At 39.1% G+C, this 14,226-nt stretch overlaps 1 protein-coding gene across 4 annotated transcripts in view; it reads left to right on the top strand.

Annotated features, from left to right (window-relative positions):
* The window catches only part of SLC4A10 (solute carrier family 4 member 10), a 247,848-nt gene that overhangs the window by 166,825 nt on the left and 66,797 nt on the right, over positions 1-14,226 (top strand). For all 4 annotated transcript variants that reach the window (XM_030580419.1, XM_030580417.1, XM_030580416.1 and 1 more), the window contains exon 6: positions 2,204-2,392. In XM_030580419.1, coding sequence (XP_030436279.1) covers positions 2,204-2,392 — 189 coding nt within the window. The remainder of the gene's footprint in view (positions 1-2,203; positions 2,393-14,226) is intronic.

Genomic DNA, 14,226 nt, shown 5'->3' with positions numbered 1-14,226 from the left:
AGCTCCCGAGGTCCCAAGTTCAGTCCCACCCAACAATGTCCAGCATCTGTCTCCGTTACACTTGTAGGATTGGGTCCTTATTTATTCAATGTTTCTGAATAAAGTGGTGTTAGTTTTGCTGTATATTCTTATTTGAAATTTCTTTCTGCTGTTTTATTGAAAGCATTATCAGTGAATCGCTTAGTAATATACAGCCAGATTGTGATCTTGTGTAGGTGCATGGGAAAAGGGGAGGGAACAAAAACCTTCCCACAGGATTAGGACCATGACAAATGACATGTAAATGTGTATTTTCATCTACTTAATCATAGATTAATTTGTAAAATAGACATTTAGGGTCAGATTCTTGGCTCATACCCTAGCCCTTTGCAAGGCAGTGCACCAACAGTGTAAGGGGGCCATAAAGTACTTTACAAGTGTTGTGGTGGAGGCTGAGGTTGGTAGAACATGGTGTGCTCCTTTGCTCACTGGGGGAAACATGGTTTCTTGGGGGATGGTTACAAGCTAGTGCAGTCTGCACTCTACCATACCTTGTGCCCAGTGTTCAACTGGCTCCTGACAAGCCTAGGATTGTAGGAGTATCATTTATCTTAGAGAGGAGACAAACAAGAGGAACATGACAAACTTATACAATATAATGAATGATCTAGAGTAGGTAAGTCAGGAACTTGTATTTAATGTTTCTCAAAATTAAAGAACAAAAAGACATTCAATGAAATTGAAACATTGCAAATTTGAAACTGCTAAAAGTATATTTTCATACAAATGTATAATTAACCTATGGAACTAATTGCCACAAGATATCAGTGAGGCCACAACTCATCAGGATTAAAAAAACACTGGACATTTATATGGACAACTGGCCATCCACACTCATCCATCCACACTCATAGGGGTAGGAGTGTGTGTGTGTGTGTGTGTCTGTGTACATGTACATACTAGAGAATGATGCTAGGCAAAGAAAGGTAATTCCATTTTACGGTGGATTTTGAGGTTTAGAAATTTGTGTTCTGATTTAGAATAGAAAACCCGAAAGTGTGTGAATACTGTTTGTTTTGGTCACATACACAAGGTGGAAAATGAGACCACTGAATGGAACTGATGTTGAAACTTCAGCTCAGTCAGGTAATTTTGGAAATATGAGAGATTCCCTAATTCATGACTATTGTTACTGAAAGGTTGCTAAGAAACAGATTTTTTTTGTTATAGAAGCATCAAAATGATATTTATTTATGACTTTGCCAAACTTTAATGGTTTGAACTGGCATTTTCCATGCCAGGTATGTTCTTCAGGGTTTTGTTTTGTTTTGGAAAATATTAAAAGACCGTGTATCAGCTGTTTCCAAGAACAAGGCTGGGAAAAATACATTGTTTTGTCAATATTAAAAAATTCTGGTAATGTTTGTTTTGTAAACCTTTAGTGTCTCCATGCTTTGGACCACAGACTTGAAATTTGATATGGGAGATGGAGGGGAACGCTATATGAGAAATTTGATTTTTGCCACTCCCGTGAAATTGTGCCCAGATTTGTCCAAGTTATAAGCCCTAGGGTTGTCAACTTTGTAATATTTAAAAACTGGATGCTCCAGCAGGAGTGCTCGAACCTCCCCCACCCCGCCCCTTCCTGCCCCAAGGCCCCATCACCCGGGTTGGGAGGGACTCACCAATGGAGCCGGGGCTGGGAGCTGCAGCCACCCAATGCAAATAAGAGACAGCCCCAGCTGAGTAGGGGCTGGTGTGGGTAGTGACCTGACTCCTCCCCTGCCTGCAGGAACTAAACAGTCCAGTCCCCTTTTCGACTGGACTTTTCAGTTGAAAACCGGACACCTGGCCACCCTATGCTCACTAGAGACATGCTAGAGCTTTCCAGCTAGTAAATTTCCTAAAGATTTCATCCACACTGGGCATGTTTCTGGTCTGGGGCTGAGCATGACTTCCTTGCAATTTCAGCTCTTAGTTACCACAAGGTCCAGATCCTGCAAACGAAAGCAGGGAACCTGGCTCTCTTCTGCTCTGTGTCACTGCTGCTCTGTCCAAGGAGCATGAAGCTGTCTGGTTTAATGTTTTTTTCTTGAATAAAGAATGTTAGACTGGGCCCTTCACTTATAATTCCATGTATTATTATTTGGCATTATAATTATTAATTAATAACATAATTCCCTCTCTCTATTCATTATATTATATTTATGTATTTATTTTTCAGATATGATTCTTGACCAGCAAGTGGGCTCTGGGCAGCTCAGCGAAGATGTTCGTCACAGAGTACATGAAGCTTTACTGAAGCAGCACCACCATCAGAATCAGAAGAAGTTAAGCAACAGGATTCCAATTGTCAGATCCTTTGCTGATATTGGCAAGAAACAGTCCGAGCCTCATTCCATGGACAAAAATGGTAACGTGTTGCATTATTTTATGTTTCAGAAGCTTTTTATAGCATATATTTTTTCTCTCTGAGCTTAATGTCCACTGCTGTATTCACTGCAGTCAATGTGTGGTTCTGATTTGAAAAGGGACTATGTAAAAATGGCTGCTTTTATTTCACAGCGCTGCTCCTTGTACATATTTAGAGATATGGCTGTTTTATTTAGTTACAGAACTATGTGTTTACTACTTTTTACTCCTATTAATTATGGAGAACCAATGTCAATCTGATAGCATGAGCCGGATGATGATGCATTAAGTAAAAGGAACTCAATTTGTCTTTTAGATTCTAGACTGAGTTTGCAGTGCTGGCAGTTGGAAAAAGTCCTCATTTTTTCACTTATAAATGGAAAGCCATTGAGACAAAATAAGCATGGAACCAGCATTGTTGTTTTTATAGAATCACTTTTCAGGAAATTGCATTACAGGGAAGAAAAGGGGGAAAGGCTGTGCAGTACTTTTATGGAAAAAGTTTGGTTAAGATAAACTTTAGAGAGAGTTAAGAATAGGCTACACTGTATTTCTAGCATGATAACTCAATGACAGCTAGCATGGCTGTGGTGTCATTTACACCTTCCAGCTTGAAGTGTAAACGTACCCCAAGATACTCCATGGTTGGGATATTACTCAAATATATGAACATACACTGGTTAAGAGACCAATGAAAGCAGCATGGTGGTAATTTATTATGCGGAAGATATTCCAAGGACATTAGTGAGCCTAAAATTTTCATCCTGGCTTCTGACCTGCACAAACTCTGTGTCTTCTGATCCACAATGCAGTAGAGGCTACTCTTTGTTCCAAAGCAGTACTACCCTTTGGTGGTAGCCCTGTAATGTTGATTTTACACACACTTCCAAGCCTAGTTCCTTCCCTAGAGTGGGAATCTCAGACTTGGAAGGCTGAATTTAATTTAATCTGAAGAGGACATTAAATAGGAAGATCATTTCTGGGTGATGTCCAGATTCCATGTGAGGTTTACTTAGTTCCCAGTTCCAGAAAACATCTCTGTTCAGGACAGCTTTTAAACATCTGATTATCATTAAGGCTGTGCTTAAATCTGATTGAAATCAGTGTACTTAAGTGCTACTTTGAATAGACATGCACATGCTTAAGTGCTTTGTAAATCAGGCCCTTAGAGTGCTCTGGGCATCCTACAATCTGGCAATTAGAACTTCCTGATCTTGTGTGAGAAGCACAGACTATTTTCATTATATTATTTATATTGTATTTAATTCATTTTAAAATAGTAAAAATATCCTTAAGAGTATTTAAACAAAGATAAATCAACTTTGGGTCCAAGTAATAGTGATACTGCCAAGCATGCTTTTTAACAGTCCAACGCAGTTAGAGATGTCTCTTATTTATCTTGAAACATTGTCCATTAACTTGTCCCTCTCCTATATTGGCCTTTTCAAAGTAGAAAAAAAGGCCTGTGTTAAAGATGAGCTTTATTGAAATGTTGATTTCTTATTCTAAATTTCATTAAATTGACATGGTGTTATGTTCAGATTACTGGATATTTGCTTTGTCTCTTGGACTAATGTGATTGGTTAGCTTTAGCACATCTCAGAAGGAAAAGGACAAACTTATTCTAGATCTTATCTTTACAAAATAGTCTCAAACCATTTATTTATGTATTTATTTGTTTATATTCTCCTAAAGGCCGTGGAGCCCCAGTGCAGCTATGCCACATCCAATACAACAGTCTGCATGCTGTAGTGGTAGCTGCTGTGCTCCATTTAAAAGAAAGGGGGAGGGGTGAGGAGAGAGATTGTTTAGTGGATCGGCATGGTCTCAGGCCTGTAGGCTCCTATACCTTCCTCTTGTAGAATGCTCCCCACCATTCTTCACACTGTCATGGGTAGATCTTCCATAAAGCGCTGCTCATAATATATGCAGCATCACATGCATGGCTTTTCACCTGCCTTTGGCAGGTCCTCTGCCTTTTCTTGCCCATGGAGAGGAGATCCTTCTTTGTAAAGTGTGAGCATTCATTTCTTGCCTTTCTCCAGCTATTCGCCCACATACATCTCTTTCTTTGTAACTACAGCCCCTGCTTTGGAGTCTTGCCTTTCCACCTGAAGCCTTATGTTCTCCTGCTCTCCTGCATATGTATGTAAGATGAGGGCTCGATCTAGCTGTTGCAGTCTGTAAATGGTGTATGCCCCTTCCTGCTGGCTGTAGCCGAAAATTTCTCTTTAGATGTCGGTTTTAAAACTTAGAGCAATTGTGCAGGCTGCTATTATCATTAGAATGATGGCTCAGACATAACTTCTGAACTGTGAAAACTAAAGTTCAGTAAACTAAATTTGTAAAAAAACTAAGATAAAATTATCTCATAGCACTGTCAGGTGTGTACAGTGAGAAATGTCTTTGCTTCTGAGGACAGCCTTGCAAAACCTGCTTGTGGTTCCATTTTAGTCTGCTTATTCCCATGCCTCTGTGATGCGTATACTATATATGGGTGTAAAAAAGGTTCCAACCAATTGCAAGGTATGAAAGTGTCCTTCTCTCCCGCAATCTCAAAATTGTATTAAAATAGCTGTTCAATTTATTTTATGATTATTTCTACAAAGGCTTAATTATACAAAAGTCTTGTCAGATCTTCTGAGGAGAACAAGCAGATCTTCTGAGGTATCCCTAAAGTCTTGCTGATCCCTTCCATTTTTCTCCTTCCAGTCCTCCAAGGCTGAACATCTCCAAGCCAAGAAGAAATGGACGCAGCCCTTTTCAGAGCCCATCAATGCTGATCCAGAGATGATCAGAGAGTAATAAATAGAGCAATGCCAGACACCTTGTCCCAGAACCTGTTCTCTGTTCTACTGAGGCAGTGGATAGCCATCAGAATCTGCCCTAAGAGAGCAGCTGAAGATTTTTCTTGGTGTAACTGTAGCGCCTTTTTGGCCAAGATGGAGTCTGCTCTGCAGGCTGCTCCAGCCAGAAAAAGGCATAGACAGGAATGCAGTAGGGAAACTTCCTTCCCTCTCAGGGACACCTGTTCAACCCCTCCTCCTCCCCAGCAGAGTAAACATGCATCCACTCCCTGAATAGTACAAGAAATATGGGGAAAGGAAATATTTATTAATAGAGGGATGAATGGAGGACCCACAGGCCTCATGATACTGCAATATAAAAGGATAGACGCCGAGCATCTAGACTCAGAGCTCAGGAATCCTGGGAAGAGTTCCAGTCTGACAGTGAGTCATTGGGTGCTCCTGGTTCTTTGGCACCAGTAAACATTCCCTCCAAAATACCCTCTGGTGCCTCTTCTTCCACTCTCAAAAAAACCCCACACAGAGCAACAACCCTCCCCACTTAACTAGCTACAGCCTCCTTCCTTATTCGCAGTGCAAAGTCGCATGTCCCATCCTCACAGCCCCATACAGCTCTGGGGGACAATGATACTGGGTCTAGTTTATCTTTCTCAGGTGATTCCTGGTGTGGTGCACCTGCTGGCTCCCATCCTGGGACATCTCTGGTCAGCAGCTTTGTCCTTTCAGGCTTTGGACTGGTTCTCAGCTGCTTTGCTGTGGGAGAGCCTGCTCACTGTAGGCCCCTTGTCTGGCGCTACCACCACCCACATCCCTGACACTCTCCCTACCTTGACTCCCCTCCTCCTGGAAAAACCAGCACTTCCTATGCTTCAGGATGAGGTTTTAAAGGGGCCATGCTTTCTAAACCCCAGGTTGGTTACACTGAGAATCCTCAGGCGGTTTAGAGATGGCATAGTGCTGTGTGACTTGCTACAACTATCGTAACTTGTAAAGCCACTAAGCCCTTGGTGTCCCCAGGGTTGGGGCATGGAAAGATGGTTTAGCGACACCATTTCCCCCAACTCTAGTCACTCACTGTAGTTAGGCATTCAACCCCTTCTTTCTCCAGTGTCTGCACATGCTAGCTTGGCAGTGTGCCCAACCCCAAATATCTTGGAAGTAAAGACCTGAGACCATGACTCAAACTCTCATCCCCTGTAGGGGACAACCTGTTGTGCCCTCACTAGACTATCAGGATGGCATTACTGGGAAATATTTGTGTTTACGTTCTTCCTCTGCTTTTCTTTGTGTGTGGATCTCTCAGAACTTCTAATTAATTTTCTTTGTATTTAATAGTATTATCTTTTGTTTACAATGGCTTTTCTTCACATCCTCTTCAGGGCCAAAATGTCAGGGTGCTATGGATTTACCATGCATTTTTCATGCTACCATGCTGTGTTTAACTTTCACTTTTCAATAAGCATCAAAACTGTGAGAATTAAAAGCCTGCTTTTGATGTTCCAATAAAAAGTGACACTCAAATTTGGCATAACAACAGCAGAAATGATTTTTTTTAAAAAAAGCTTAGTTTAACACTGAATGCCCAGAATGGAGGGTGGAAAAGAATTACAGAGTAAATGCGATTAAAGCCAGTGGAATTTTAAAATATACCTCTACCCTGATATAACGCTGTCCTCAAGATCCAAAAAATCTTACCGCGTTCTAGGTGAAACCGTGTTATATCAAACTTGCTTTGATCCACAGGAGTGCACAGTCCCCCACCCCCACGGTGTGGTGCTTTACCACATTATATCCAAATTCATGTTATATTGGACCGCGTTATATTGGGGTAGAGGTGTATATAATCTTTTGCCATTACCAAGTCATCTTTGCAGCTCAAGTTTGGAATGCTATGTAACACATATTTTTAGTGAGATTAATAGAATCCTCATCTTGATGTTTGAGACTTATATATGTAAATGTATGTCTCAAGATGATGGTATATCCCTAAAAACTAGCTTTGACCAGATACACCACTTTTGCATTATTACAGGAATGGTAACAAATATTTTTCAGTACTTTTGAACAGGTTTCTGCAATGCAGAATTTATGCACACATTTTTGCATGGAGAACTAGTAGTGTGAGTTTCATGATAGTATGGTTGGTCAGAAAAATCAGACGATAACAAAATTCTGACAGTAAACAGCAATCTCCATACCCCCCTGTTTCTGACTAGCTATATACCTTTAACTTCTACACTTGGAGATATACCTGTTCTAGCTTGGATTGAGCAAAGGCTTGCACTAGTGTGCTAAAAATAGAATGTAGCTTTGTCAGCACAAGTCACAGGAGGGACTAGCCACTTTGAGTACATGCCTAGGTTCTTGGATGGGATTGTACTTGGGACAGCTAGCCCCTCCCACCACTCGCACTGATGCAGCTACATTCTAGTTTTAGCGTTCTCACTTGATCAGAGCTAATATGTGTATGTGATTTCTGTCTCCTTGATATGAGAATCACACCCCCAGCTCCAAGTATAGACAAATCCATTCCTGATGTAACTTGCACACCAACAGGCTGAGGAAAGGTAACAGGACAAGAGATTAACAGTTGGGTGCAAGAAGGTGTAAGTTACAATAGCGCTTTCCATCCGTATTAACATATACCTTGTTGCACCTTCTTCTTTCCCTATGTGTGGTGTTTGCACCGAGACTCCTTTAGAGTCAGTCATGCCCACTTATCAACATACAGTTTAAATCGCCTCTAAATTTGACACAGATATGACACCGTGGCACTTGGGACTGTAATTGCTCATATCCCTTGCAGATCAGCACAGTGAGGACCTGTCAGACATGCACCAGTGGGTTACATAAGAAAAGTGTGAATCAAAGTAGCCTTCTCACATCTTCTAGCTCCTTGGCTTGCAAATTGCACTAATTCAGTCTTCTTTATACTTGCTATAATGGATGTACATTCATGCTACATTCATGTTAGGGAGTCTGATGTATGCATCACTTTTGAATTTGGCCCATAGATTATAAATTACTTTTCCATTAGGTTGCATTTTTACGTTATTTGCATCCCAGTTTCATAATCTTGTATCTGCAGTTAAGCATTAATGTCCAAATTAAGTGCTAATATAAAGCAGATGAAACTACACTGAGGTCAATAGAAAGTCTTCTGTTTACACCAGTGATGAATTTGTCTCTAAGGGCCTGATCCTATATTCCTTGCCTGTTGAAGACACCCAGGGACTTAAATGAGAGTTTTTGGTTGCATATGTAATATGGGATCAAATTCTTCATAGGTTTCCTTTTCTCTGTATAGCCGATACAGCTGGACCCAGCCATAGGTATTCTAAATTAAATGATCTAATATTGTATTTCATATTTGATATGTACTCTTTTCAAGCTAACTAATTTTAGTCAAGACTTACAATCCACAGCTTTTTCATGATATTATTGAAATAAGGCTCACATAATTCTTAAACATTGTCACCCAATATTTGTTCTTTCTTTCTCCATATGTTCCTTGTACCCATGATTAAATGTATAATCTACATATATGGAATTGTGTCATTCATCTTTATATTTCTTTATTTTGCTCTGTCTTTGTTGTGTCTGTCTCTAACAGGCTCATCTCATCTCTGTACCTCCCTCATCTCCTACCCTTTGGGTTCTGTAATCTCCTTGAAGGTTTGAGAGGTAGTATAAAAATGTATCCTGCTTGGGTTTCAGGTCAATTAACATGTACATCCATGTCTTCATCTCAGTTTCCTTCTAGCATGCAACTTTTTGCTATAGGCTAATAATATTTAAGGCCTTTGGCAGAAGCTGTGATAATTTTATAAGAGAATCCTACATGATGATGGTCATTATTTGTAACTAAAATGGAATATTTGAGACTAGAAACCATTTATTTTTAAACTCATTTTCTTATATCAGTTGAGAAAGTGGCAAACCACATCATTTTGGTTAGAGTTGCATGAGTATGCATGGAGTTATGTTTAAGGTTCAGGTCTAATATACAAAAATTCATAATCTGACTTCCTCTGCTTCTTCTCATAAGAAGTATTTTCAAATGGCACCAAATTCTACTCTCAGTTGTGCAGGTACAATGAGAGTGGCATTTGTTCTTTACAAATACAGTAGCTAAAAACTGAATTTTGTATTATATTTGAACTTTACAATACTCTGACCAAAAATCTGACCCTAATCTACTTAATATATTGTTACTATTTATCCCTTTGCTTCCTAGTCTCCTTAGATGTGAGTCCCTTTACGATTTGAAAATTGGGGACTAGTAAGAAGTCATAGTTAAAAGTCCACAAGGCCCAGTACTGGGCTCTAAAAACATTGAATCATTACTGAATGGAAAGGAATACTGTAGCTTTTTGTATGCTTTTATAAATATTCAGGGCTTATGAAGCTCCATGTTTGATTTGCCTTGATTTCTTTTAGTTGTACCTTGTTCTTTTGTGCTTATTGTGGTTACTGTGCTTACTGTGGTTGTTTTTGTTTGTCTTTCGATAAAAACAAGGTTTCTTGGATAAATATTGAGTACTGAAGGTATCCTGAATGCAATAACTTTTGGGTTGAAATTTTGGAAGGCCATAGTATATTGTAGCTTAAATTCTCTTTCTGGAACTCTGATTTTTACTTGGTGTAATTAGTAGGTTTTCTCAAAATACTGAATTCTTTTAATATAGGCATCTATCAATGCAATATAAAAATGGACCCCGTTTTAATTCCTTTGGTATATAAATGGTTTGGTTTTGCATGAAAGAATCTATTTCTTTTGAGTTATTGTTATTTCCTAAAATTGAACATGCGTATCTACTATACATACTTTTAAAGTCTTGGGAATTTTCCTTTATCTTAAAAGCAAATTATTTTCTACGTAAAACCATGAAGCCTATTTAATTGGTTTTGGTGTTGACATTTTAATTAGATAGCCCCTAAAACCTATTTAAACATGAGTGTGTCTGTTGAAATGTTTAAGTTCCTCTGTGTGTGTGTGCGTGCATGCATGCTGAGTGTTTCAGTTAGATAGCATGTTACAATTGATTGGCAGGTACATGCTTTAGAAAATCAGCAGTTCTCTTTGATGACTTCTCAAACAGAAGACTATAACTACTGGAATGCTTGATGCATACTGACAGTAGAATAAATCCAGGCGTTGATATCATCATCAGATTTTTAAGTGTTCTCTCTATACTTCAGTGCTGTTAAAGAATGAAATTCTGGTCATCTTCCCTCCTCTCCACCTCACCCCCACCTCCACACACAAAACAAGTAAAAGTGTTTGACTTGACAGAGATATATAGGTGTTCCTGGAGATGAGCAGTGGAATCATCTTCTTCAACTTGAAGACAGGACATAGAGCAACTGCATGAATGTGGCTGTTACTGTGGCTAATGGGCTGTACTTGTGGCTTGTCTGTGATCCTACTGCCTAGGTCCCCACCATTCCCATTGATCCAATCACAATATTGCCAACCCCAGGCATTCAAAAATAATGAGTCAGACCCCAGCAGAATTAAGCACATTGCATTCTATTTATTTGCTGTCTGCATTTTGAGCCTGTAGGATCCACTTGGTTTGCATTTTCAAATTTTCTCCTGGGCTCACTGTTTTACTTAAATTAAGGCTGTACCATACATGGAAAATAAAAAATAAAGTCTTGTGTTGGCATGCAAAAAGAACAAAAGCCATTCACAAACTCCACATACTGACTAGGGCCTGTTGTGTTTCCTGTAGTGTGCATTTCTGTTCCCACAGGGAGTTATTAGACACAATTGTTAAAGCAAGTGTTTAGACCATTAAAAATTGACATCACATTAGCTGGTTAGAGGCTTCCAAGCTGTCTACACTTTGAGTTGGGGGTGTGATTCCCATCTTGAGGATTCATACTCACTGTAGCTCTTCTAGAATCTTAGAAATAGAGGGCTGGAAGGGACCTCAAGAAGTTACCAAATCCAGCTCCCTGTGCTTTGGCAGGGCCAAGCAGACATAGATCATCCCAAGCAGGTGTTTGTCCAAACTGTTTTTAGAAACCCCCAATATTGGGGATTCCACAACATCGCTATTCCATAGCATAACTACCCATATAGGTAAAGTTTTTCCTAATATCTAACCTAAATCTTCCTAGCTGCAGTTTAAGCCTATTACTTCTTGTCCTACTTTCAGTGGAGATGGAGAACAACTGATCACCCCCATCTTTAAAACAGCCCTTAACTTATTTGAGACTATTAGGTCCCTCATGTGTCTTTTTTTCTCAATGCTAAATATGACCAGTTTTTCTAATCTTTCCTTATAGGTCAGGTTTTCTAAATCTTTTATCGTATTTGTTGCTTCCCTCTGGACACTCCAATTTGTCCACATCCTTCTAAAGTGTGGTGCCCAGAACTGGTCACAGTGCTCCAGCTGAGGCCTAACCAGTGCCATGTAGAGCGGGACAATTACCTCCCATGTTTTATATGAGATACTATTATTAATACAACCCAGAATGAAATTAGCCTTTTTTGAAGCTGCATCACATTGTTGACTCTTTCAATTTGTGATCCACTATAACCCCCAGATCCTTTTCAGAAATACTTCCACCTAGCCAATTATTCCCTATTTTGTAGGTGTACATTGGATTTTTTCTTCCTAAGTGTAGTACTTTGCACTTGTTTTTATTGAATTTCATCTTGTTGAATTCAGGCCAATTCTCCAATTTGTAAAGGTCATTTTGCATTCTAATGTTGTCTTCCTAACTGCTTGGAACCCCACACAGTTTGGTGTCATCTGTAAATTTTATAAGCTTACTCTCCACTTTGTTAGCCAAGTCATTAATGAAAATATTGAATAGTACTGGAGTCAGGACTGGTCCCTGTGGAATACCACTAGATGCACCCTCCTAGTTTGACAGGGAACCATTGAATAACTAGTCTTTGAATACAGACTTTCAACCAGTTGTGCACCCACCTTTTAGTAAATTAGTCTAGACCACATTTCTTTAGTTTACTCATGAGAAAGTCATGGGACAGTGTCAGTGTCAAAAACCTCACAAAAATCAAGATATAACACATTTACTGCTTCGCCCTATCTACTAGGCTTGTAACCAACTGAATTTCCTTGTTTGACAGGGCTATTTCTTATCACTCTATTATCCTCCAGGCACTTACAAATTGATTGTTTAATAATTTGTTCCAGTATCTTTACAGCTATCAAAGTTAGGTAGACCAGTCTACAATTCCCTAAGCCCTCTTTGTTTCCCTTTTTAAAATTAGATATGATGTTTGCCATTTTCATGGAGAAAGAGAGCTAGAGTGTAGCTGTGGCAGCACACGTGGTGGGATGGACTAGCTGTCCTGAGTACATGCCTAAGGTCTTGGATGGGTACAAACCCGGGGCAGGTAGTCACTCCAACAGCTTGTGCTGCCTCAGCAACATTCTATTTTTAGCACACTAGCTCCCCAAAAGCTATAGCAGGTATTTTTCCTTGAGCTGAGAATCACACCTCCAGCTCAATGGGTAGGTATACACTTGTGTGAAGTTTGAGTCTGCACTATAGCCAGAATTTAATTAAAGAATTGCATTTCAGCTTTCACTTTATGGAATAACAATACAGATGTAAATACTAAGTTATGAAAAAAGCTTTAGCTTCTCTCTCTCTGTCTCTCTCCCTCTAGCATACAAAATGTGTATGCTAATATCTGTAATTATTCATGTTTCCTATTTGCCTAGAAAAATAAAGAATGAACATTCAGTCCATTTCACATAATCCCAGAAGCATTCTTCCCTGAATTTGAGGAGATTATAGATCTTAAATTACAAATCTAAATTTTACATTCTCTTGCACCCTTATGATCCCAACCAAATCATGGGGGTTGTATGGGTATAACAGAGTGCAGAATCTGGTCCAGACATTTCGCAACATATCTCTCTTCTGTATTACATATGCTTACTAGTTGTGAAATTCTTCCCTGAGTAATAGATTTTTGTATTGCATTTATTCTTCATGCAGTCTATTAACTCATGTGCATACAAAGCCCAACTCTATTTAAGGGTACCTTTAGCACTTAGCAAAGAGCTTAAGTGTGACGTAAGTGGTGCAAAGGCTTTCTGCTGGGCCTTTCCACAGGGGTGTATATCACTTTAATAGAATGCAAAAAAAAAAAAAAAAAAAAAGCAGTACAGAGTCACCAGAATGTTTTACATTACATTATTGAAATCACCAGACTGGTGCAGAAATTGTATTCACATACTGTGGTTCTATAATCCAAAAAAGTTGAACACTATTATCTAGGAGGGTTATGGTCCAAAATGATTCTAGTATATTGCTACATATCGAAATCCAATTTTTAAAGCATGAAAACATAGTAATATGCAGTAATATATAGTATGAAGGGTATGAAGTTGGGGTTTTTTTGAATTACAGTTATAATTTTGAGACTGGCAAATTGAATAGCAGCTAATTAACAATTTGCCCATTCATAACCGAATATTTATAACTAGTAGTGGGAGAACCGTTTGGAAAAATTGTAGAGATTCCCCTGAAATATTTGTATAGATTAGAATTCTCTTAAAATCCCTTGTTTTATGGGGAAATTTTCAGATTACAATAATCCATTAATCTTCATCACATGAAAGTAAAATTAAATGGCTCAGAATTGTAACCTTCTTGCATCTGCTAGAGCACTCGCTCTTTTTGTCCCTCTCTGTCTGGAATAGAGTTGATCAAATATTAGAATTTTCATCTCATCATAAATTTCAATATTTTCAACCTTTGTTTTGGCAACATGGACATTCTCCTGTGGAAAACTTTGATTTTGTGAAAGTCACATTTTCTGTCCAGTAATTGTTGCAACAGATAATCCCTGTCAGCTCTGCACTGGAACACTCATTGATTGTGGAAGAAAGCTGGACATTTATGCTTTGTCCAGGGTTAAGGTATTTCTATAGTCAGGGCCGGCTCCAGGGTTTTTGCCCCCCCAAGTGGCAAGTGGGGGAAAAAAAAAAAAGGCCGTGATTGGCGGCAGCTCCACCATGCCACTTTCTTCTTC

Source organism: Gopherus evgoodei, chromosome 11 (genome assembly GCF_007399415.2).
Source record: "Gopherus evgoodei ecotype Sinaloan lineage chromosome 11, rGopEvg1_v1.p, whole genome shotgun sequence".
Taxonomy (NCBI): Eukaryota; Metazoa; Chordata; order Testudines; family Testudinidae; genus Gopherus; species Gopherus evgoodei.
This window is presented reverse-complemented; position numbering and strand designations above follow the sequence as displayed.